Below are 23,569 nucleotides of genomic sequence, written 5' to 3'. Positions count from 1 at the left end.
CCTCCCAGGAAACGGGGCCAGCAGCAGAGCCTCTTCCCCGGGAGCGGGGCTGGCAGCAGAGACAGCAGCAGAGCCTCTTCCCCAGGAGTGGGGCTGGCAGCAGAGTCAGCAGCAGAGCCTCTTCCCTGGGAGCAGGGTTGGCAGCAGAGACAGCAGCAGAGCCTCTTCCCTGGGAGCAGAGCCTCTTCCCCGGGAGCAGAGCCGGCAGCAGAGCCTCTTCCCCGGGAGCGGGGCTGGTTCCCAGGGAGGCTTCGCTGCGGGTTCCGCAGCATAAAGCTTATTTAAGCTTTACACTGCAGAATCCGCAGTGCATGTAACCACTGTGATTTTTTAGAGGTTACACGATTACATTTTAACCACGCTTTTATATTCCTACGGGAAAGGCATTATTGGTGCACAATCTGAGATAAACAAACGTGTCCCCCACACTCAGCTGTGCTCACCTCAGAACATCATAGCCCACAAACTCAAATAGACGACACATGCTGTCTCCAATAATAGTTGAGCGCAGGTGACCAACATGCATCTCTTTGGCAATGTTAGGGGAAGAGAAGTCAACCACCACCTTGGACAGGGCAACAAACCAACAGGGAAACACATGATTAAATGCTGAACCATACGACGTACTGTTCTCCAGGGGAGATTTTCAAAGTTGGGGATATGCGCCTCATGAATATGTGCAATCACCATACTGGCATATGCAAATGAGGTATCTGCACGTGGCAAACAATCCATTTCAACTGACCATTTGTGCAAGTTCAAATTTTCTGTGTGTGTATATCATTTTGCACTTTGGGGCTGGTTTGCAAATCAGGCTTTAAATGTCTAGAGCTCTTCTGGCTGCACCATATTTTTGTCTGAAAATCACACACATCTCTTCTTACATGCTAAAAAAAATCTTTAGTAATTAAAAATAAACATTCCCCTTTTTCACATTATAGGACAGGGTTAAAAAAGTAGAACAGCCACCCAGTAAGCTGGCACATCAAATGGCCTCTAAATGTGGCTTCAGCAAAGAATTCATAGCAAAAACGCCCTTTTAGTCTCAATCCTGCAACTCCGATCCATCAGCACAGACCCGGGTATCCCAAGGAAACTTATTCAATTGTGTGTGAAGGAGGAGCATTTAACAAACAAGAAGAATCTACAGAGATTTTTTATGTTATATATTACGTACAAAAACATATGTTAAAAGAAATGATTAAGGTGGTACTCAGAAGTTAGGAAATGCCAGATGGGAGGCCAGACTCTGTGTGCATTTTCGTTACAATACACATTTCAATTACATAATGACGTGTTATTTTTCCCTAGGATTCCTGCCTGGTTCAGTGCCCAGGATGGATGGTGTTCACTTAATGAGATGCTATTCAGTATTTTGTTTTCTCATTATTTAGTGTGTGGCCCTAGGTCTTATCTGCTGCACACTAATCAAACCCCTCTCTGAAGACAGAATTATTACTCTCCTCATGGGCTTTTCCATGGCACTATCTCTATAGCATCTGAGAGCTTCGTGTACAATTTTCACCCATATGCAACGAGGGGATATCAATCCTGTTTTACAGAATTGGGGCAGAGAGATTAAGGTTAAAAGTTTCCACTAATTTGGAGTGCTCAATTTAAGGTGTCTAGGACATGATTTTTCAGCACACACAGCATTATATATGACTTTATGGCTGCGGCTAGACTGGCAAGTTTTTCCACAAAAGCAGCTACTTTTGCGGAAAAACTTGCCACCTGTCTACACTGGCTTCTTGAATTTGCGCAAGAACACTGACAATCTAATGTAAGATTGTCAGTGTTCTTGCGCAAACACTACGCTGCTCCCGCTCGGGAAAAAGCCCTCTTGCGCAAATGCTTTTGCGCAAGAGGGCCAGTATAGACAGCTAAAAACTGTTTTGCGCAAAAAAGCTCCGATGGTGAAAATGGCGATTGGGGCTTTTCTTGCGCAAAACTGCGTCTAGATTGGCACAGACACTTTTCCGCAAAAAGTGCTTTTGCACAAAAGCGTCCGTGCCAATCTAGACGCTCTTTTCTGCAAATGCTTTTAACGGAAAAACTTTTCCATTAAAAGTATTTGCGGAAAATCATGCCAGTCTAGACGTAGCCTATATATTTAGAGCATAGCTCCCATTAAATTCATTTTCAGCTGTCAGTGCTCAGCACTTCTGCAAATCAGACCCCTGGGTCTCACGCCAGACCCTCAGAAAATGAAGAACATGCATTAATGACACCTGTGAAAAGTCTGATTCAAACACATTTCTTAGCATCACAACAACTCTGGAACAGGCCAGGATAGAATCCAGTTCTCGAAGGCAGCACTAAAATGCACAAGCATCCTTAATGCTGGCATTTCTGAACTTTTGAAGAGTTGACTTTCCAACCTCAATAACATTCTTAATAGTTTTTCAGTGTGTAGATTCCTAGATTTTTCAAAGCAGCAAACTGAATACACCAGAAACACCATCCTGTGGCATCATACTGATGTCCACATGGGTCATCAGCAGGACTGAAACCTTTAGCTCTGCTGCACAGCCCTCCCCCTCTTGAGCTGAGTAACTGGCACAAATAACAAGGTGTCATCTTCTATGTGTGCACCACACAAGGAGATGAGACAAACACTTTGCCCATGGTCTGCTGATAGCAAAGGAATAGTGAGACTGTCCCTTTCCCCTTGGCAACTCAGTTGCCACTCCTCAGGCTTTTCATCGGAGTCTCTTTTCAAGTCAGTTCTAGTCTCCCTCTCTGCATCAAGAGCGACAGACTGGCCCTGTTAAAATAGTAACTTGTGTATTTGTAGTTGGAATGCGTGTCAAAAGCTCAGTAAAAAAGTACATGCATACCAAGCAAAATCGTGGTCATAACCATTCATCAGCACTGCTATTGGACTGAGTGCAGTATTGAGACTTCAGTGAAAGTTTACTAGCATACCTTTTTCCTGTTTTCAATTGCTGGTGGTTGAACTCCATTCACCAGTAAACTGCTGAGTTGTTTGGACACAAAATCCTTTCTCAAGTGCACATTAATAAAACCTTTAAAGGAAAAACATCAGTTGTTGGAACTGTAAAAGAACCCTTGAAAACCATCTGATTTTGTTCAGTACCAAAGTTTTCAGTTCACTAGATAGAAAGAAAACACTGTATTTAAAACTAACCCCAGAATGTCTTAAACTTCTTGGGTTTTTTTTTTTCTGTTACAGAAACATGATCACACACTGAAAAATCAATTGAATTTTCCGGTTTTGGGAGACTCTTTTCCACAAACAAATACCTAGTAAACAAATAAGTCTATAAACTATACATTTCAAATGCTACAAGATCACTAAGAACATACTCTGTTTTGGGGATTTCGTAGTCAAGCGTGAACTCAAAAGTGAGACATTTGAAAAAAAATATTTCTTGGGGTGTTTAACTCTTCACTACATCTTGCAAACACATACACATACACATTACAGTCAGCTGTCCCAGTGAGTTATGTCTATACTTGCCCACAGGATGAGGCCTTACTATGTACAAGTGCAATCAATTCCTACATATTTAAAACCAAAGTGTCACATTTAGAAAAATTCAGACTTTGCAGAACATTTGAGCACTGCTTTGATTTTCCTGAGTTGCAGGACTAGTAGAGATTCTCTTCTCCATTCAGCCCCCAAATACATCATTTTATTCAGGGCTTATGAAAGGGGTCAGATTGAAAGCCAAGAAGACTGAAGTCTTCCAATGTTTCAAGCATGAGCAGTAGCAATGTAATCCTTTCCACACTTCTCTGCCATCCTGCCTTACCTCTGAGCTGGAAATATCTCCTCTGAGGATGTGAGTACAGTGTGGGTTGGGTTCCAGGCCCAACTGTTTTCTCCCAAGACAGCCAACAAATGTCTTGGGAGAAATTCTGATGGTGATTAAATACTACTGAAAAAACCTAGAAAATGACAGGGGGGAATCCTGATCCCAGTGAAGCCAATGGAAAAATTCCAATTGGCCTCCATGGGACCAGGATTTCACGCAATGATTCTAATACACGTGCTATTAAGTAGATTGTATGCTGCCAAGTTAATCGGGCAAAACTGAATTTAATTCAGATTTTAATTCTGTTTATAAAGCTAAAAAATAATTAAACTAGATTTTGTCCCCTTTTACGGCTAGTTAGCAGAACAGCTGCAAAATCAAAATTAAATGTTGGGAAGGTACAAAAATAGAGTGATCATACCAGGACCAGCAATTTCAACCTTCGCAATGTATTCATTGTCAGGAATGTGTCTGGAAATGTTTTCAGCAATTTCTCTTGGGCTCACTTTCTGTTCGTTGGTTTTGGAAAGCATCTGAAATGGAACGAGAGGATTCAGTACCATCTAACCCTGGGGGAATCTGATGGAAAATAAAATAGAGTCTGGGCTGATACCCCATTGACAAGACCCACTAAATTCCTCACACCTTATAATCTCTGTGGCATATTAAGTAGGGATGCTAGATATCGTGTAATTGAATAGTCATGTAACAGCATGAAATCTTAGCAGTTATATAACTATTTGATAGTCCCTAGGGGCGGGACCAGCAGCCAGTGTGCTCCCAGCCCCACTCCTAGGAAACCCCTGCCATCCTGGGTTGCTCCCTCTGTATCAGGGGTGGCAGGTGGGAGCTAGTCCACCAGGGGAGCCAGTTTAAAAACCAGATCCCTGCGCATGCCAGCTGCCTGCCGCCTGGTGCTGCTGCCTCTGACATAGAGGCAGCAGGGAGTGGGGGGAGATGCGTGTAGTCAACAAGACTAACCGATAAGCCCAAGCTTATCAGTTAAATATGTAGTTGACTACACAATGACATCCCTAATATTAATGACTTAGTTCTGTACGTGTGCTACACATGGCATTCCCATGCGAGTTAATAGGAGTGCTATGCCGGATCCTGTGTCTTGGCGGGCAATATTTTGCCCAGGCCTGGTCTAGACCCTCCCTGATAGATGTCTATATAATCTGCTCTTAAATATCTCCAGAGATAGAGAATCCACGGCCTCCCTAGGCAATTTATTCCAGTGTTTAACCACCCTGACAGTTAGGAAGTTTTTCCTGATGTCCAACCTAAACCTCCTTTGCTCCAGTTTAAGCCCATGGCTTCTTGTCCTATTCTCAGAAGCCAAGGAGAACAATTTTAATCCCGCCTCCTTGGAACACCTTTTTAGTCCTTTCCAAACTAAACAAGCTCAATTCTTTCAGTCTTCCCTCATAGCTCATGTTCTCTAGACCTTTAATCATTTAATCATTGGACCCTCTCCAATTTCTCCACATCTTTCTTGAAACGTGGAGCCCAGAACTGGACACAATACTCCAACTGAGGCCTAATTAGCACAGAGTACAGCAGAAGAATGACTTCTTGTGTCTTGCTCACAACACTCCTGTTAATGCATCCCAGAATCATGTTTGCTTTTTTTGCAACAGTGTCACACTATTGACTCATATTTAGTTTGTGGTCCACTATGACCCCTGAATCCCCTTCTGCAGTACTCCTTCCTATATGATCACTTCCCATTCTGTATGTGTGAAACTGTTTCTATCTAAGCGGAGCACTTTTCATTTGTCCTTATTAAACGTCATCCTATTTACCTCAGACCATTTCTCCAGTCTGTCCAGATCGTTTTGAATTATGACCCTATTCTCCAAAGCAGTTGTAACCCCTCCCAGCTTGGTATCATCTGCAAATTTAATAAGAATACTCTCTATGCCAATATCTAAATAGTTTATTAAGATATTGAACAGAACCGGTCCCAACACAGATCTCTGCAGAACACCATTTGTTTTGCCCTTCCAGCATGATTGTGAACCATTAATAACTACTCTCGGAGAACAGTTATCCAGCCAGTGATGCACCCACCTTATATGTAACCAGCTAGTTTCAAATATTGTCTTTGATCATCATATGCCTGCTTTCACACTGCTCAAATATAGGTAGTGAGGTCTCACTAGCATATGTAAAGTGTTAATTTGCATATGCTGTGTGAACCCCCAGAAAATCTTCATGGCTACTTTTGAAAGTCCCATTCATCATCATCATGGCAAATCTCAAAGGAACACGTCCTTCCTGGAAATTGAGCACCAACAGATTGATCTCCAGGAAGGTGCTTTAAGTGGTCTGATTATAATGTCAATCTCTGGCAACCTTGTTGTGCCATCAAAACTTTTGGCACCTATGTGATTACTGGTACACGTACTTCAGAATTCATTGGTCTTCTATTCTTATAATATGTGCATACCTAGCAAGCTTCTGAAACTGAACCAGTGCTGGTGGAGGCAGCTGATCGGTTTGGCTTCATATGTAGTTTCTGATATTGTCCTTCACCGAAAGCATAGAACACAGCTGACAGAGACACCGCTGAGGCAAAAATGATCAATGAACCTTGCAAAAAGTCATTCAGGTAGCCCGTGTATAGGGGACAAAAGGATGTCTGGAATAGAAAATATCCAAAACAGCTAAAGCTATGCACCTCGTCAGTTGCAAATAATGTTGAGGATGATATATTTTGTTCCTAAGTCGCCCCGATTAAACGCTTGGGCATCTGAGCCTTTTCTAGGCTTGAGTTTTGTTTGTTTCAGATTACAGTAATTAGTCAACCTGATTTGAAGCACCATACAGCACCTAATGAACGCCTTTTGAACCATGCTAGTTTGTCTTAGCTATAACCTGAGCTCCTTCATGGCTACCCTATAACCAGCTAGTGTGATTTGAACTGTGCTTACACTAAGCATGGAATGCAGTTTCAAATCATGTTCACTAACTGACGTTAAGATAAAAACAAAAGCACTCCTGAAAGCACAAAATGGGAAAAGTAACTTAACATCACTTTTAAAAATAGTAGTGACTAATTCCCCCTCCATCCTGGACAAATACATTTTGGGGATTTTCTAACCATTCAAACACATGTGAGATCACTGTACTGAGTAAAAATGACATGGTGCAAAAGTGCTTTGAGTAACTTTGTCTGGAGTGGAATGGAATGATATTTAGAAACAGTGAGGGCAGCCGTGTCTGGTGTGTACTGCATTATACAGCAATGTGTTTGAACATCCCACTAACTCAATCCCCAGTCTTGAAAACAGGTTATTAAGTAAGTAAGTTCTGTCCACATTGTCCCTCAAATGTTTCACTTGTCTAAAATCTGGGCATGTCGGTCCTCTATAAAGCACCAAAGCTTCATACAAATCTTCAAAATGTACTTTACGAAATGTAATGAAGATCAGATTTTAAAACAAACATTCCCCTGCCCAGTTTTTAACTTAGACATCACAACAGTGTGAGAACCAGAATGTGAAACTAACTAGAAAAACAAGAAAAGTTAGAAGAATTTATATGAAAAATAAATATGAAATATAAGCAGAGATGGGCAAATCAGAATTTTAAAATGTTTATTTTTTATAATTTAAGATCTTATTTTTAAGAAGTGAAGGAAATGTTTTATATAGCATTTTTTTCTACTAAACTTAAAACAAATGGGGGTGTGAGGCTGGGGCTGGGGGGATCCTCTCCAAGTTTACAAGTCCCCTGAGTCTTTGAATCTTACAAAATTACCCTTTAAGAGGGCTCTGATATTTAAAATTGCCCTGGAGGGCCTGAAATTCTGTGCCTGAAATCAATTCATTGAACAAACTATGCATTCATGTGGTGTGAAATCTGCCATAAAAATGTGTTCCATCGAGTCTGATTTTCTTCAGTCATTCAGCAGTGTTTTCAAAAATATCAATGACCTTGTGAGGTAAGCACCATTTCACCTCAAGACCACAAAATGTATTATTTTCCAAGCGATTTGGAGTCCACACTCTTAGGTGTTTATATAGTTAACTTCCAGTCCACCATGAAATGTATCAGCTTCACCAGTTTCAGATAAAATGCAGCGCTATATGATTCAATTGATCCCAACATCAATATAATAGGGCCTGAGTAAAGCTTGAGAATAGGCAAGGAAAACCCCCTCTCTTTTCAGCAGCAATAACTTTAATCAACAGCTCAACAAAGGATAAGCTGCCAAAACAGGAGAAATAAAGATTGAGCCAACAATGGATCACAGGTGATGGTATCCAAGTCTTTATGAAAGCAATAACCCATGTATCTGTTACTCTAGCAGTGTTCTGGCTGAAACCCCACTTATAATATGCTAATGTGCTTCCAGAAAGACAAAACACATTTGTGAAGGCAGTTTCCACATTGGCAGGTCAAACTGAGTGGCTGTTGGCTGGCACGTATCAGTGCTGTTTACGGGTCAAATTCATTCCTGCTACCGCACAGCAGCAGTATACAGATTTCTGCCTCTTTTGGAAGCAGTTCTTGGTAGCCACCTGATTTAGCAAGGATTAACCAGAGTTGGAATCATTGTCCTTTGTGGGGGAAAAGGTCACATGGCCTTTACAATTCCATAGTGCCAGCATGCTGTTAGTCCTATACGAACAACAGCGAATTCTAGAGCCATGCGTAAGGGAAGAACAGTGCTGTATGAGAATCCTAACAATGACTTAATTGGGGTAAAGTGGCGGTCAAGAGATATTAAAAAAGGCAATCCTCTGAAAGTTTGTATCTGTGCAGTCACCCAAGGACTTGTTACTCTAGGAGACAGTCAAATCTTCTGGCCAAGACCATCATAATATGCTAATGAGATCTCCGGAGGACAACACACATTTGTGAGAGCTGTTTCTGCATTGGCAGTTCAAACCAAGAGGATGCTGTCTAGCACGTATCAGTGCTGCCCAGGAGTCAAACTCTGTGGGACAGGCAATTTGCACAGCAGCCACATATAACAACCCCTGTAGACATGCCATGGGGACATAAGTATTTTTCTTATTACAACAAGGGCTCTCATATAAAGAGAGAGATGATGCTTAATAAGTATATATATAGTAGCCCAATATCTGTGACTCTGTAATGCTGAAATGCTGGCTGTTCCCTCTGGGCGGTGCTGTCGCCTGGGTCATGTCCTTCGCCTCCCGCCGTGGCGCTCGGCTGACTTCTGCGCCGCTCAGCTGGGCCGCCGTAGGGGAGCAGGTGGCGAAAGTGACCGTTTGGGCTCCGCGGTCCCCCGAGTGAGAGGCAGGAGCGGGAGGAGAAGAGAAAGAGGGGGGGAGGCAGTAGGAGGAGAGAGAGAAAGACACGGAGCGAGAGACCAGAGGCTCAGGAGAGAAGACCGACATGTAGGAGAGACCTGAAAATCCCATCTTATAATGGGCTAATTGGCTAGTAAATTAATAAACCCTAACTAATGAAAAAAAACTTGTAAAAGAGGAAAGCTACTTCTGTTGAGAATTATAACGTGGAAGACGTATATTTGTAAAGAGATAAAGACATGAACACACGGGAAGTCTGGATTCTTTTACAGCTAGAGTGAGATTCACCTTCCAGTAGTTCACGATACAACTCACTAATTTTTCCCCAGAGCCTGATTTTGCTTCCTTATTATAACTCTGCGTCTTTTGACTCTTCATTTGCTTCCTGTTTAATTTTGCTCCTTTATAGTTGAAATACAATCTGAAAAGTGCAACATTACAACCAGCAAGGAACCACATAATATTTTAACCAGGTACCAAAGAATTTATGCACACACACTATATAGGTAAAGCAACAGCAATTCCTATTATTAAAGATGTCTAGTAATTTCCATTATAACTCCAGAGTTTTCAGTAGCCTACAATGTTGACAAACTTTTCAGGCTGAAATTTTCCATGCTTGATGTGTGCCTGAGGAGAAAGTTTAATCAAACCGGATCAGCCATTCTGAGACCAAGTCAAAGACAAATCAGTAGTTTTGGCTAAGATAGAATAGGTCTGACCATTTAAAAAAAATACCTCTAGCACTGCAGTAGTATGGAACAAGGATTTGAAAGATGGCAGGGAGTTAACCAAACATTAACAAAAGTACCATACTTTGTCTTTATCTATAGGTTATATAAAACAAATAGATATCTAAACTAATACAGAATTGGGGATAGGTGGAACAGATCAAAGGTAATCTAAAAGACAACTATCAGATACCTCAGGACTTTTGCGAGAAGCTGTTTTTTAGGAGAGAAGTCAGTTTTCTTGATTCTTTGCACAAAAGGCTTGTTTTCAACTTTTCTTTTTTTCATGAGATATTGATGATTTAATTTGACTTTACCAGAATTGTTTCCTTTCTGCTCAGATCTGAAATTGCTTTTAAAAAATCACGCGTATCTTAAAAATGCGTTACCCAGAAATTACAGACGCCAAACCACATTCCTTCTCGTGGGGAAAAAAAGTAGCTGCAATAATCAAACACACTTGCAAGATGCAGCAATCTGGAGTTGTTCACTCTCTCATTTAAAAACAAAGAGCATTTTCCGCAAACCCATAGATCTGCGCCTTCACTGTAGAGTTAGCCAGGCTCTTGCTTAGGTACTGTTCTTAGCCCAGCTCCTGTTCACAAACAGTAATCTCCGATCTGAATTTGATGGTACTTTCCACCTGGGCCAGCTGGCTCGTCTTGGCGTACATACTTGGGCTAGTATCCTGCACACTTTACAGTGACCAGGAAGGCAGAACAACTGATTGTCCTTCAACATCTTCTCACAATTCCTCTCATGTGCCCAGAAGGACAAGTTCTTCCACAATTCACTGGGAAAGAATCATAGAATCTCAGTTTACTGCAACACTAAGAATCTTGAGATGTACCCCAGAAGTCTTAGTGACACAGCTGGGTAGTACAGCCCCAGCAAAGACAAGTAACTCAAGAGTGGCTGCTTACAACCGAGGGAAGTTGGCTCTGGTGCCCATTGCCTGGGTTAACTCTTCAATGAAAACATTCTCTAAAACAACTCAATGCCATGCATTCTTACTCGACATCCTTCTCTCCATTATTCTTTCTTCTATATTACTTTGCTGAATAATGGTTAATATTGCTGCTTTCTCATAGGTAGTTTGCAAAAAAGTGACAGCAGATTATGCAGCACATTTTGCTATGTTATCTTTTGTTAATGATGTGCTGCAAAATGCATCATTTTGAGGCATACTTAGTCTGACATCATTGACTTATATTCATTTAATAACATGTCAAAGTACTGCATTTGTGCATCAGACCACATAGTCCAAATACAGGAGAACCCTGTTCATCTGATCTTATTGGGACTGGGGCCACACTGTATAATCAATACTCCGGATAAACTGGAGTGCCATCTAGTGGCCACAGAAGGGCGGGGGGGTCTCCTAATTCTGGTCCTTCAATCCTGATTGTTTTGGTAAATGTGGAGAACCAGTTAAAAGAGGGTTGCAGAAATGGGGCTTTCCTTTATTAACAGTTGCTTGGCTGACATCTGATGAATACAATTATAGTTACATGCATGTTTGGAGTGAGAAAAAAGAATGGATTATTTTATGGGAACAATTATGAAGCATTTATAGCAATAAAATAATTAAGTAACAGATCCATGTATCTTTAACTTGCAATTGAAAAATACTTGAACTGTTTGAAAGAGCAACACAAAATTCCATGAATGCACAATCACTGCCCCTTACCTAGCTACAAAAATCTAGACTTCAGAGGCAGGTAATCTAGCCTTGATGGTCTTCAGAATCCTGTTAGTCTTGCACTATTCGTCAAAATGGAAATTCAAGGGCCTATTCCTATTGCAATCCAAATTCCTCATGCCTAATATAGAACCTGATATAACTTTGGATATATCATTACAGAGCTTCAGACCCCACAGAAACCCCATCCACTAGGATTTTTGTAAACAGATTTACCTTTGTTATGCTCATAGCGCTGTTACACTGGTAATCCCCAAATTTGGGCTGCTGACTTGGCGTGACTGCCAGTGGAGGCTTTTCTAAATCAGGATATGCAGCTTTAATGGCATCTCCAAATATCTCCTGAAGGCGGCTGTTGATATTAATCATGCTTTTTGTTGACTTATTTCTTTCCTCTTGGAGACTCTGAAGAAAAACAGAACACAAAACATTCATGTCACAACATTCTAGGAGGCATTACTTCACACTCTCACTCAAAAGCTACAGTAAACTTCCGATAATCTGGCACCTTTAGGATACAGGGGGTGCCGGATAATCAGATATGCTGGACTATCGGAAGGGGGGGCTATGAGGGGTCCGGGGTGGGGGGATGCCACCCCAGAGCCCTCTTATCCCCCCCTTCCGATAGATGGGCTCTGCCCCAGGCGTCCCTGATTTAGCTGCTGCTGAAACTAACCAGCAGCGGCTGAATCGGGGACGCCTGGGGCACAGCAGCTGGAGTGCTGCCAGGGTTGGTCCAGTAGCGCTGACCCCTGGCGCGGCGAGACCAACCCGGCAGCACCCCAGCTGCTCTTGGGGACACCTGGGGCAGAGCAGCTGGGGTGCTGCTGGGTTGATCCCGCAGCGCCGCTCCTTGGCGCTACTGAACCAACCCGGCAGCACCCCAGCTGCTCTGCCCCAGGTGTCCCCAAGTCAGACACTGCTGATACTAACCAGCAGCTGACTCCAGGAAGCCGGGGCAGAGCAGCTCTGCCTTGGGCTTCCTGGAGTCAGCCGCTGGTCAGTTTCAGCAGCAGCTGAATCGGGGACAGCTGGGGTGCTGCCGGGTTAGTCCCGTAGCCCTGAGGGGCAGTGCTACGGGACCTACCCGGCAGCACTCCAGCTGCTCTGCCCCCGGCTTCCCCGATTCAGCCACTGGTCAGTTTTAGCAGCAGCTAGATCGGGGAAGCTGGGGGCAGAGCAGCTCCAATGGTCCGGCTGCCTGGAGCACTTCCGGGTTCCTGATGGTGCTGGGCCATTAGGAGTGCCAGACCATCAGATGCTGGACCATCGGAGTTTTACTGTATATGCATTATGAGTGACCCGTGATACATAGGGCTGTGTCTAGATCCCTCTGATTGGCATGAATTTCACCCCATAAGTGTATTTATTTACTACATCACACTCTGAACTATGAAAATTATTTGTTGCTTTTAGTCAACATCTTAGTCCGTTTTCACTACTCTCTAGAATGATAAAATAGTTTTTCTTACCATTCTCACTTAAGGCTTCATTCCCAGATTTTTAGTATAGAACCCCTACTCTTGGAACTCAACAGTGGTAAGACTTTCCCTTGTTCAGGTATAACAAACCTTTTCATACTTTTATGTATGTGCCCATCAGCTGATCACAGATGGATCTCAACTCTAACAGTAGTAGGCTACTTTAAGAACACAGAAGAAATTAGAGGGCATGGTTGGCAGTCTGCAGGCAATTATACTGAAATGTTATCAGAAAGCCACATTGTCCAAAGAATTGTGAAAGAATTCTCGCCGGGGTTTGTCAAGCCCTGAATATACCTGTAACAAAATCAAATCTCTGATGCTGATGAGAAGGAAAGCATATACCATATACCAAAATTTAACACACTGTCAATACCTGTTTCCTCCCTTACCTTTTGAAGAACCTTTCGCCGATACTTAAGCTTTGCGTTTTCGTCTCGCAGTCCCTCCAAACTTGGAGATGTTTCCAAGCAGCCAAAGTTCTTCAGTCGATCAATCTCTGCAACTAAGATCTTGATCTCTTTTTCCTGGAAAGCAAAATAAAATAATGACTGTCAGCTGCTGTGTTTGTGTCTGAAGTAACTCTTGGAGCAGATTGCATCAGAACTTTGATTATTAGCCCACTTCTTTAAAATATAGCCCAAAAGGAAAACATAAAATTGAACACTGCTATAAGAGAGTAATTAGCAACAATTAGCACACATTTATTTTGACAGACTGACACTGATACTAGTATATTGTTAATGAAAATTCAGAGTAATAATAGGTCCTGATCTCCCACACTAGTCCTATTAGCCTCAAAGACATTACTAGGACTTTAATAGCATCTGTAGAGTGAGCTTTTTTTTTTCTTTTTCTTTTTTTAAAAGAGGTTTGACATTTTTGCAGATGAAAAAATGTGCTTTACGTACCATTACTACACACAGCAAAAATAGCTCTTTAATTAAAGTCTGAACAATAAGACTATTTTACCAAAAGTCCGCCCAGGATGAGTCTCTTCACTCTTCAGACCAAATGCAGAGAGTCACCCTTTTCCACTAAGGACAAATACACATTAGGTGGTGTAAGCCCAAGCCTCAAGAAGTTTGAGGTGTGTCTACAAAAACCCCTAAGTGGTGGAAAGGATATCGTTCACCCTTCCTCCCCTTTTTGTACAGTTCCAAACTATCTGCACTTGGCTGAAATACACATTAAAAATCTTGCAAAATGAAATTAATCTTACAATTTTATATTTACGTTTTTCCATAGAACAACACAAATTACATCACAGAGAAGCTAAAATACCCAGAAGCAGTATTGTGAACTCAAATTTAAACTCCAGAAAAGTCAGTGCATATGTTACTAAAAGCAAACACACACACGCACACTATTTTTAACACTGTAACACTGTACACAAACTAAAATCTTCATACAATACCTTTTCTCTCACAACGTCTGCAACAGCTTCAAAGCAGTGCTGTAACAACCTAGGTGGTCAATACTACCAGTGAATTTTCAGAAATGAAAATGATCACCCTTATTCAGGAATTTAATTTCACTTTTTAAATGAATGCAAGTCAGGGCCCAACTGCTTTCATTTTTCCAGGGCAGAAAACAATTTAAAGGGCAGGGTAATGCCGAAATATTTGCTGCTGTGTGATTATTCTGCATGATGAACAATCACGAACCCCGTTCCCGGCTTGTGAAAGGAAAATGCTCAAGTTATTCTTGTGGAATTTCCCCCCAAATCATTGTGCTGGGGACAGTGTGAGGACAGACAGGTTTTGTTTTTGTCCCCATAGTCAGGATCCTATCAGAGATTGGGGCCTAGTGCTGAAAAGCTCCATATGACGTTCCCAATTGCCTGAATGAAATGATGGCAGCAGAGCCTAATCATGTGGCGTTTGAAGAGCAGAAAAGGAATTTTAAATATTCAGAAGAATTCACAAACTGACCTTTCCGTTCCCCAACAATCTTCACCTATTTCCCCATAACTGAACAGAAACAAGATGTCTGCAGCACCAATGTACTATGCACTCATGGGGCAGTCGCAGTGATCTGATTAAAGGTTGATGTGTCAGCCTGGAATGGCATTTGCAACATCTCCTCCTTCCCTCCCCCCTTTATAATGTGTTAGCTAAACCCTGGACATTACTTAAGTATAGGGAGAAGCAAACAGTTTTATAAGACAGACTGGCAGGATACACTTTGCTGCCACTGGCAGGCCTCAGTATTTGCTCACAAGCTGGTATAAATGCAACAGGGGGCTTATTTAGCATTCAGCATCAACAAGACTCCTGCTCAAGTGCAGCCACCTCTTGGAAGGCTCGCCTGGGAAATTCTGACTCCAGGGTGAGTGTCTTGGAAGCATGGGCCATCAGGCCTCAGCACACCACCATACAAATGGCAGCAGTAGGAAGAAGGAATTGACACAGATCAGTAGCTGTCTCAGAGACTAGCCAAGGCCACCGTGGTTCCCCATTGGTCCGTGGAGAGCACAGACTGTCACCCATCCCTGATTAGCACTCAGGTAAACTGCCAGCCTAGAACCTGGCCACTTAATAAAGGTCTGTCTATGTGAAACCACTTATTCCTGCGTAGTTACAGCCTAACCAGGGTGCCTGCCTGAATCAACCTAGAACAAAACTTCACATTTTGATTCTTTTGGTCTGTCCTGTTACGATGCAAATCCTGTGATTTACCTAGCCCTATAGGTAATCACTTGTGAATCCCTATTGGCAGTAATGAGATACTATCAATTCTCTATCCTCCGTCTGAAATTATTACCATCAAACCTGTTTGCATAAGTGCATTTATGCAAAGGCTTAATAAATCAGCACTCTTGGATCTGTGAGTTCTGTATTATATTATCATCAGAGCTTGGAAGATCAAGAGTGGAAGACGACATTAAATGTGTAATCAAGAGAAAGAAAACTAGGAGAGGGACAGAAAAAGCACCATCTGTTTCACACTGCCATGGAAAGGTAACCTTTCCCTTAGCCTCAATACACCTTGTCCACAGGGGGTCCTACGTGATGACCACCTAATGAGAAGCTGTGGTGAATGCATGAAGCCATTTTTGAAGTATCTTTGGACAGGTTCTCTAGAACTCTTCCCCTCACCGGGAGCATGCAAAAGGTATGCATTGCAATGAAAAAAGGTAAAACATTTTAAACAAGCTCAGCACTGCCCTTAAACGTAGTTGTTAATGCCTGTTCCACACATACCAGCAACAAATGATGCATCAAAATAGCAAGCCCATATTAAACTATAAGGGTTGCCTTTATTTGTGAGCAGTGTGTTCCTAACAGCACATACACACCCAATCAAATATAGAAAAGCCAAGGGGGCTGGGGTAAGAGGGAGATTAGGGAGAAGTGTGTCCTTCCCCCACTCCCCTTCCTGAAAGACCAAATGTTTGTCTCCATAAACATTTATTTCAGCTATCAAAAGGTAACTAGCCCTCCTTAAGTAGATCAACAATCAGAACAGTCACATGGAATCTTTCCCCTAAAAACTGAGCAATTCTCTTTTTCTTTGGGTCTTTTCCTGTTGTCTAGCTATATACTATTTACACGATGGTTGTTACTCTGGCACTTTAGCACCTTTAAATTTAACCTATTTTCCTTCCTGCACACACTAACCACCCTTCTGTTCCTGTGTTTCTTTCTCCTCCTGTATCTTTGTTTCGCTATTTGTATCAAGTCTTGTATGGCCATGCTCCTCATTCCATCTGATGGACGCAAGCATCTCCATGTCCATCCATGAGCAAGAGATTAAACGATTGTGAATGTATGTGTTGCCACTACACCCCTACCACAATTCTTTCTTCTCCTGTTTGAGTAGTCCTGGCCTCTCCTCCAATTTCCCTTTGCCTTACCAGCACTGCTGCTCCTTCATATAGCACAGGGGTGGGGAACCTTTTCTGAGTTAGGGGCCACTGACAAACAGAAAAATCAGTTGACCAGAGGGCAGTGGAGGCTGGAGTGCCAGCACAGGCTCCCCAAAGCTGGGGGAGAGGGGTGGAATCCCTAAGCTCTGGGGTCAGGGACTGCATTTGGCCCTTGGCCCTTAGCTTCCCCACCCCTAATACAGCACTTCACTGATGATGATGGTGCAGAATAGCAAAAATGACATGAACCATATTAGTTTGAGGCTGCCATAAGCAGAAATGGTAGCAATAGTAAAAACAGGGCAAATTCTAATTGCTGTTCAGCTGTGTGAGGTCAACACGGTAGAGAAACAAAACAAGAGGTTTATATTGTGAGTGTGGCATGGCGATATGTTAAAAAATAATTCCTGGTATCGAACATCAGCAACACGTGCTACTTTGGGCAAGACCAGAACAAAACCTGCCTGAACAAGTTAGCCAGAAACCCACAAAAACAAAATGAAAGAGACCAGACTTATAGTGTTGAGGAACATTTGTCTGTATTTTATAGAGCTCACTACAGAACCTGGCAGGGCACAAACATCAGCTATTCATTAACACGTTTAAGAGATCTTGAAGGGAGAATCCAGTTAATAAAAGATCAAGAAATTCTTTTTATTCCCAAAGCAGGAAATGGGAACTAAAAATGAAACAAAACAAAAAACATTTATCGGATAAGAATATGGTCAGAATGGGAATTAGTAGCCTAGCTCAGTCTCTAGCTCTGGAGTCAGCTGTGGCTCTTTAGTGCCCACACATGCAGCTCTTATGGAGTCCCTAAGGTAGTTTGGTGCATCTTTTGTTCGTCCTGATCTCAAGCAGAATGAGTGGAGTACTAGGATGACTGCTACAAACAAAACAGTATTAGGAATTCTGAATAAACATATTAGAGCTGCTAGGATATCCCAGGCCCAAAAGCACTACCAAGGAAGAGGGCAAGTATAGGAACACATCAGGAGAGGTGGTGTCAGATGAAGTCAGAAACACACAAAACAATCGGAATTACAATCAGATAACTCGCTGCAATTTTTCGCCATGTGTCAGTCTGCATCATGGCCAGAAAAATGTACAAGACACTTACAGGCCAGAAAGCTCAGTCACAGGCAGACAGAAACGATAACCTGTGTCTGTACCAATGAGTTCCAGAGGTGAACCGTCACATGGGATGAGGAGTTTCTGGCAGACAGCTGTCTCTGGACTTGATCACTATTGGTCTGTGCTAGTAGATATCTGGAAACCTGAATTTCCACCCATTCTAATTCTCGAAAGGGGAAAAAGCTTTCTGCCTCCCCTCCCCGCCTTCTAAGTTTCCTGGCAACATGTCATCTGCACTTGAAAGAGAGAGAGCGAGAGAGAACACAGCATTTGACTATTCCACTCAACCCCAGAGCAAGTCTGCTGACTCCAGACTATGGAGAGCCTCTACTCCACCACTGTCACAATTTCCATTTTTGGAAGTCCTCCCTCAGATGAAACAATTTCTGATTCTTCTGCTGGTCAGTTTTCCCAAGCAGCTGTGGCATGAAAATAACATGACTTCTGTCCATTTCAAAGGGCTCTGAATACCAGCAGCCAATCTGACCACAGGATCTCTGATCTCACATGGCCATTGCATCACAAAAACGAACAGATTCATATCTGTGAAATGTTCTTACCTACCATCCCTGACAAACTTTTTACTTTAATCAGTGCGTGAGTTTCAATGATGTGGGAATTGGTGAGTTAGGGTTCACTTAGAAATGCCATGTAAGTCCCTGAGCCTTAAGTCCCTGCAGTTTTACCGGCAGCACCGCACTCAGGTAGGGATGTTACCGGGAGTAGGGGTGTTAAAATGTGGGGTTTTGTAAACGCCACCCCTGAAATGTGCCCTCAGAGGGAGCGGGGGAGGGAGGGGGCGCCACAGGAGCCGTTGTGCACGGGGAGTGAGCTGAAGCGCCGGCTCCCCCCGCTTGTGTGGAACAACGAAGGTCGGCCAAGGCGCGCGGGCTCCCCCGTGACCGTTTAACGGTGACGGGGCCCGCGCGCGGCTGTTAACTGCGCCCGCACCTCAGCCCGGGCAGCCGCTCCCGCGCGCCCGGCTTCCCCCCAGCGGCTCGAGCCGCGGGCGCGTCACGGGGCAGCGAACCGTGAACTCACGGCCGGGGGGGCGGGACCCAAGCCCGCTCCCCCCACCGTACTCCTTTGGTACAAGCCGGGCCCGACCGCCTCCCCGCAGCCCAGGCGCGAGGGGGAAGGGCGCGAACCGCAGCGGGGGAAGGGGGCGGAGGCGGCGCTAACCTGCTGCAGGAGGCGAGCGGAATATTGAGCCACGTGAGCCTCCATTCTCACCGGCGCCGCGGAGTGCGGCGGTAGCGGAAACGGGTGCGCGGCGGAAGCGGAAGGAACGTGCTGCACGTAGACGGGGAGAGGAGAGGCGAGGCACGTGCTCTCGGGTGCGTGGCCTGCCGGCCAGCTTGGCTCTGAGCGCGTCACCGGCAGCGCGGCGGGCACGGAGCGGGCCCTGCCGGCCGGGAGGGTCCTTCCGCCAGAGCCTGCGAAGAGGCGGGTGGGGTCTCGGCTCTCGCTGCCCCGACTGCTGGGGGAGACAAGCGGCGCAGCCACCCCCAGCTGGTGTGATTTTCCATTAAAAGCATTTTCAGAAAAGCGTGTCTAGATTGGCAGGACACTTTTCCGCAAAAGCACTTTTTGTGGAAAAGCGTCCGTGGCGGCCAATCTAGATGCGCTTTTCCGCAAAAAAGCCCCGATCACCATTTTCACGATCGGGGCTTTTTTGTGGAAAACAAAGCTGAGCTGTCTACACTGGCCCTTTTGCACAGAAGGACTTTTGCCTGAACGGGAGAGGTGTAGTATTTCCGCAAGAACACTGACAATCTTACATGAGGAATAGTGATAGAAATGTAGCCGTGTTAGTCTGGTGTAGCTGAAACACAATACAGGACAATGTAGCACTTTAAAGACTAACAAGATGGTTTATTAGATGATGAGCTTTCATGGGCCAGACCCACGAATCTTACATGAGATCGTCAGTGCTTTTGCGGAAATTCAAGTGGCCAGTGTAGACAGCTGGCAAGTTTTTCCAGTAAAGTGGCTGATTTTCCAGTAAAACTGGCCAGTCTAGACCCAGCCTCTGGCTGCTTTGTCACTGACAAATACCCGCACTAGCCTGTCCCCTCAGCCACTGCGAGGGCAGTGCCCATCCCACCCTCCTTCCTTGGCGCAGCCCTGACTCACACCTGAGCGCGCAGGGCTCTCAGGCACCGGGCAGCACCTGAACTGATACAAGGGAGATAAACTGAGGGAGCGAGGCACGGGGGTGCTGCCACAGAACAAGAATTTACAGGGCATGGGGGAATTGGGGTCAGTGAGGCTGTAGCTGGAGAATAAGGATTCTTGATATTACAAGAATTCTAGTTTCTCCAAGCAGCTTTGCTCGTTACCAGCAGTAGTGCATCCCTGGCCCTGCAGTTCCTGGAGAGAGCGCACCGGGAGTCTTTGTTCCCCACTTTAGCCACAGGGGAGCCTGCGCCCAAAGCCAGTCAGTCCTGGTCTCTCCTTACAGCTCATACACCCAGGAGGCCTTTCCCCCACCCCACTTTCTGCCCTAGCCCTCACCCCCTTCCCACACTTACATGTATGAATATGGAAATGTCACACTAGGGATATTAAGCAGATATTTAATCATGTATTGACTACTGGAGTAGTCAACAGGCAGCTGGGTCATTCCCAGCACATGGTGGGTACGGGACCAAACCCCACTGCTCCTCTGCAATTTAAAAGGCAGGAGAAGCCGGGTACGCTGTCCCCCAGTTCCTATTGCCTTTTAAATTCAGCTGCAGTGGGATTTGGTCCCTCAGCCAGTGTAAGCCCGGACTGAGCTAGGCTATCTGCCCAACTGGCTGTGGCCCCTGTCTGTGGGGGGGTTGTAGTGAGGAGTTGTTACCCCCCTGCAGACATGGGTTGCTTTGCAGTAGCAGCTCCTGTCCACTCTCCCTTCTCCTCCTCCCCTCCCCCCCACCCCCCCGCTTCTTCTGAGAGAGGCAGCAAGAGGGAGCAGGCAGCATCACAGAGATGGTTAGGGTTGCCAGGTGTCCGGTTTTGAACTGGACAGTCCACTATTTGAGTTTTCTGTTTTGTTTCCTGGTTAAAAGACAGGAAACAAAGAGTAGGAATAAATGGTAAATTTTCAGATTGGAGAGGGGTAACTAGTGGTGTCCCCCAAGGGTCAGTCCTGGGACCAATCTTTTTCAACTTATTCATAAATGATCTGGAGAAAGGGGTAAGCAGTGAGGTAGTAAAGTTTGCAGATGATACCAAACTGTTTAGGCTAGACAAGACAAGCAGACTGTGAGGGACTCCCAAGAAGATCCCACCAAACTGAGTGATTGGGCAACAAAATGGCAAATGAAATTTAATGTGGATAAGTGTAAAGTAATGCACATTGGGAAAAATAACCCCAACTATACGTTCAGTATGATGGGGGCTAATTTGGCTACGACAAATCAGGAAAGAGATCTTGGAGTTATCGTGAACAGTTCTCTGAGAACTTCCACGCAGTGTGCAGCAGTTGTCAAAAAGGCAAATAGGATGTTAGGAATTATTAGGAAAGGGATAGAAAATAAGACCCAGAATATCTTACTGCCCCTGTATAAAACTATGGTACACCCACATCTTGAATACTGTGTACAGAGGTGGTCTCCTCACCTCAAAAAAGATATTTTGGCCTTGGAAAGGGTTCAGAAAAGGGCAACTAAAATGATTAGGGGTTTGGAACAGGTCCCATATAAGGAGAGGCTAAAGCGATTGAGACTTTTCAGTTTAGAAAAAAAGAGACTGAGGGGGGATATGATAGAGGTATATAAAATCATGAGTGGTGTGGAGAGGGCCGATAAAGAAAAGTTATTTATTAGTTCCCTAAATAGAAGAACTAGAGGACACCAAATGAAATTAATGGGGAGCAGGTTTAAAACTAATAAAAGAAAGTTCTTCTTCACACAGCGTATAGTCAACCTGTGGAACTCCTTGCCTGAGGAGGCAGTGAAGGATAGGACTATAAGGGTATGTCTACACTACAGCACTAATTCGAACTAACTTAGTTCGAATTAGTTAATTCAAACTAAGCTAATTCGAACTAACGCATCTAGAACTAAAAACTAGTTCGAATTAGTGTTTTGCTAATTCGAACTAGCATGTCCACATTAAGTGGACCCTGAACCGGGGTTAAGGGTAGCCGGAAGCAGTGCCAGCAGGGCATCAGATGAGGACTTAGAGCGTGGAGCTGCTGTCTCAGTCTAGCCGAGGGCTGTGCTTAAAGGGACCCGACCCCCACCCCAGACAGACAGAGTTCTCAGGGGTGCCCCACTTGCAAAGCAGTCCTGGCTTGGAGTGCCCTGAGTGCCCACACTGGGCACATCACAGCACTCGGCCATCAGACCGTCTGCACTTGCCGCAGGCTGCCATCTGGGGAAAGGGGGAAATTGGGGGGCTGCAGGAGAGCTTCCACCCCAGAATCCCGCAGAGCCAGCCCAGTCCTCCCCATCGGGGGCTCGTACCCCAGTCCTCCCTCACCTCCTTCCCTAGCCCCCCCTTCCTGATGTACAAAATAAAGAAAACGTGTGGTCAAAAATAGAATCTCTCTTTATTGAACAAAACTTGGGGAGACTGGGAAAAGGAGGTGGGAGAGGGGAAGAGAGAGGGTAGGAGAGGGGAGGGCAACTACAATGATCAGAGGTTTGGAACAGGTCCCATATAAAGAGAGGCTAAAGAGACTGGGACTTTTCAGTTTAGAAAAGAGGAGACTGAGGGGGGATAGGATAGAGGTCTATAAAAGCATGAGTGGGGTGGAGAGGGTGCATCAAGAAAAGTTCTTCATTAGTTCCCATAATAGAAGGACTAGAGGACACCAAAGGAAAGGAATGGGTAACAGGCTTCAAACTAGTAACAGAAAGTTCTTCTTCACAAAGCAAAGAGTCAACCTGTGGAACTCCTTGCTGCAGGAGGCTGTGAAGGCTAGAACTAGAACAGAGTTTAAAGAGAAGTGAGATCAAGTCATGGAGGCTGGGTCCATGGAGTGGTATTAGCCAGGGGGTAGGAGCGGTGTCCCTGTCCAAAGTTTGTGGAAGGCTGGAGAGGGATGGCACGAGACAAATGGCTTGGTCACTGTCTTCGGTCCATCCCCTCCAGAGTCCCTAGGGTTGGCCGCTGTCGGCAGACAGGCTACTGGACTAGATGGACCTTTGGTCTGACCCAGTACGGCCATTGTAAGCTCAGGGCTCAGGGTCGGGGGTCTCAGTGGACCACCTTGATTTTCATGCACACCTGCTCCTGGGTGGCCAGGCTGGCAGCTCTCCTGCCCTAGATGGCCGCTTTCCTGTGCCTAGTGCGGAGGTCGTGGACGAGGTCCACGATGTCCACACTAGACCAGGCGGGTGCCCGCCTCTTGCGGTCCCAGGCAAGCTCCCGGGAGCCGCCAGCCTTGTCCCGGGAAGAGGGGGAGGGCTGGGGGGCATTGGGTGGCTGGCTTGAGCCGTGCCAGGTGCAGGGTCTGCTAGCTGGGTGCTGGCAGGCTTGCATCTGGCACAGGCACCGTAGCCAGCCCGTGCCCCTTTAAGGGGTCTGGGGCCGGGAGGGGGGCAATAGAGTTTCCCTGGTGTTGGCCAGAGTGGCCACCAGGGA

The 23,569-nt window shown here is 44.8% G+C and overlaps 1 protein-coding gene across 3 annotated transcripts in view; it reads right to left on the bottom strand.

Moving 5' to 3' along the window:
• The window catches only part of RARS1 (arginyl-tRNA synthetase 1), a 40,019-nt gene extending 20,707 nt beyond the window's left edge, over nt 1–19,312 (bottom strand). The window contains exons 1-6 of one of the 3 annotated variants that reach the window (XM_075900172.2): nt 19,175–19,312; nt 13,380–13,514; nt 11,723–11,911; nt 4,204–4,315; nt 2,929–3,029; nt 444–565 (exon numbers count right to left, since the gene is read on the bottom strand). In XM_075900172.2, the coding sequence (XP_075756287.2) occupies nt 444–565; nt 2,929–3,029; nt 4,204–4,315; nt 11,723–11,911; nt 13,380–13,514; nt 19,175–19,219 (704 nt within the window). In that variant the 5' untranslated portion in view covers nt 19,220–19,312. Of the gene's footprint in view, nt 1–443; nt 566–2,928; nt 3,030–4,203; nt 4,316–6,237; nt 6,600–11,722; nt 11,912–13,379; nt 13,515–14,921; nt 15,019–19,174 lie in introns of those variants that run through there. The other 2 variants (XM_075900173.2, XM_075900174.2) reach the window with 2 other exon arrangements.
• Between the last annotated feature and the right edge of the window lie 4,257 nt (nt 19,313–23,569).

Source organism: Pelodiscus sinensis, chromosome 16 (genome assembly GCF_052426305.1).
Source record: "Pelodiscus sinensis isolate ZL-2025 chromosome 16, ASM5242630v1, whole genome shotgun sequence".
Lineage (NCBI taxonomy): Eukaryota > Metazoa > Chordata > Testudines > Trionychidae > Pelodiscus > Pelodiscus sinensis.
This window is presented reverse-complemented; position numbering and strand designations above follow the sequence as displayed.